The sequence below is a fragment of the Nematolebias whitei genome, chromosome 4 (assembly GCF_014905685.2).
Source record: "Nematolebias whitei isolate Nwh7 chromosome 4, NemWhi1, whole genome shotgun sequence".
Taxonomy (NCBI): Eukaryota; Metazoa; Chordata; class Actinopteri; order Cyprinodontiformes; family Rivulidae; genus Nematolebias; species Nematolebias whitei.
Genome location: NC_056501.1, coordinates 20,681,739 through 20,684,285, shown reverse-complemented (window position 1 = coordinate 20,684,285; position 2,547 = coordinate 20,681,739). Strand labels below are relative to the sequence as shown.

General features: G+C 36.3%; 1 protein-coding gene across 1 annotated transcript in view; it reads left to right on the top strand.

Annotated features, from left to right (window-relative positions):
• Window positions 1-1,426: 1,426 nt before the first annotated feature.
• Window positions 1,427-2,547, top strand: part of LOC119408711 (protocadherin gamma-B5-like) — a 1,919-nt gene continuing 798 nt past the window's right edge. Inside the window, exon 1 of the mRNA XM_037675552.1 lies at window positions 1,427-2,251. Coding sequence (XP_037531480.1) covers window positions 1,427-2,251 — 825 coding nt within the window. The remainder of the gene's footprint in view (window positions 2,252-2,547) is intronic.

Below are 2,547 nucleotides of genomic sequence, written 5' to 3'. Positions count from 1 at the left end.
TTTGCTGATGTGTTTGGAGGTTCTGACAGTTCTCCTGAGGTAGGAACTCTCCTTGATCCTTTTTTTTTCAGTATATTGACTAGGGCAAAATTCTGCTTACTCCTATGCTTTTTTATGCTACAGGCACCTTCAAGTATTAGTAATGTATTCATTTTTACTCTGTTCTTACACTTACAGTTCTCATAACATTTGTCATATTTTTTTAAATATTTCAACTGCCAATACTCATTACTGAATTTCTTTGCTTCGGCTTTTTTAATATTTCAACCTATTTTTCCATAATAACACTTATTTTGTGTCAAATTGACATAATTCCTTGTGTGTTTGCTTACACAGTAAAGACTCTTATATATGAATTAATTTCAGTCAAAACATGGTCCTATAGTAATATTAATAACTTGCATTAAATAGGTCATTGCAGGTAAAGAGAACACTTTTTAATGCCAGTTTCAGCCAATCAACTGCGCATAATTTTGTCTCAAAGTTTTTTTTTTTTTTTTCCCCTTTATAGTAAGTTAAAGTTAAACTTATGCTTGTCTTAAAAAAGCAAACAGTTTTCATTGTGTGTTTATGCAGTGGGGTGAATCTTCAGCAGCAAAATGTTGGATAGATCCTTAGAAAATAACATTTTGTAAATATGAAAAACATTTAGCTCTCATTTTTATTTATTTAAGAAAAAAAACAACACTAAACTTCTGATGTTCAGGGGATAAGAACACTTTTGAAATTACTGGGAGTACATTAAAAAGACAGCTGTTATTCAATTATAATGTTTTAACATTGTTGTATTGTCCCGAATCATCCAATATAAATATACATACATTTGGTAAATTATCTATGCAACCTCAGTTTTTAAAGTGTCACCTGAATCACTACCTTGATGATTATTTGTCAAACAAATACAAAATAAATGCAACTTTATTTTAAAAACTTTTTTTTTTTTCTGTACGTTAATTTTAACGAATTTCTTGTAAATCTCGGTCCGTGGCATCAGTGAAGAGGGGACTCTACATGGTGCTGAATGTGAGACAGATCAGTTTTAAGATTCCTGATCACTGAAGCACTGCTGTGAGAATATTTTATTACTATAATTAGTCACTTACATTTACAAAATAATATTCAGCCGTTTTTAGATTTATTTAAAATTCGATGCACATTGTGTTTTTCACTGTACATGTATGTTTTTGTAATACCAATTTGTAGCTCACGATGTCAGTCTCGGTCAACTTTTCTTTTTATTGACGCATTATGACGCTCCACACCCTCACATTTACAAACCAGGACACACACCTCTCTCTGGTGAAACGCTGGAGCCGGACCATTTACAATTGCTTTACCATATTTTTTTTATTAAATATATTCATCGGCTGGTGATATTTTTGTACTTTTTTTTTTTAAGTTGATTTGTTAATGAAGTAACTGGAGGATGGAGAATATTTCACGTTCAACGCTGAGCTTCATAGCGTCCCTGGGAGCGTTTTGTCTTGTGCTGCGCACCGCCATTGGAGACGCGTCTTTTTCTTTTCCCGAGGAAATGAAACGAGGCTCGATTATTGGAAATCTGGCTAAAGATATGAGTCTGGATGTGAGGAACCTGGTTGCTCGAAAAGCTCGCCTAGAAACGGGCAAGAACAGCAAAAGGTATTGTGATTTAAATCTGAGTACGGGAGACGTCATTGTGTCGGACAGGATTGACAGAGAGGTGCTTTGTGGCAAGAAATCATCCTGCGTTTTGATCCAAGAGCTTGTTTTAGAGGATCCATTAGAGGTACATCGCATTAGTCTGCACGTTCAAGATATTAATGACAATTCACCACAGTTTAAAAAAAACACCATCAAATTTGAAATTAGGGAGTCGGCAGTAAAACATAGCAACTTTCGTTTAGATGAGGCCTTTGATGCAGACATCGGACTGAACGCCATTCATGGATACAGCCTTGAAGAAAATGAAAACTTCAGCTTGAAGGTTGTGGCAAAAAGTGGAGGGGGGAAATATAGTGAGCTCGTTTTAAAAAAGGAGCTGGACAGAGAACAACAGCAGGAGCTAACAGTCGTGCTTGTGGCTACAGACGGTGGATCTCCTCAGAGATCAGGTACTGCAGTTATTCATGTCTCTGTGCTGGATGCTAATGATAACACCCCAGTGTTCAGTCAGGCTGTTTATAAAGCCAGTCTGACTGAAAACTCTCCTTTAGACACCGTGGTGGTTACTGTGAGTGCTACGGATGCAGATGAAGGAGTTAATGGAGATGTAACTTATGAATTTGATCATATTTCTGATGAAAATGATTGCGTGTTTTCTATTGATTCAACAAATGGTCAAGTGAAACTTACTGGATCATTAGATTATGAAGAGAAACCGTCATATGAAATGCAAATAACAGCTAAAGATGGGCTCGGCTTAGTTTCATCGTCTACCCTAATAATTGAGGTCACTGATGTTAATGATAATGTCCCCGTGGTGTCTATAAAATCACTAAAAAACCCAGTGCCAGAAAACACGCAGCCTGGTACAGAGGTGGGCATCATTAACGTGCAGGACAGAGA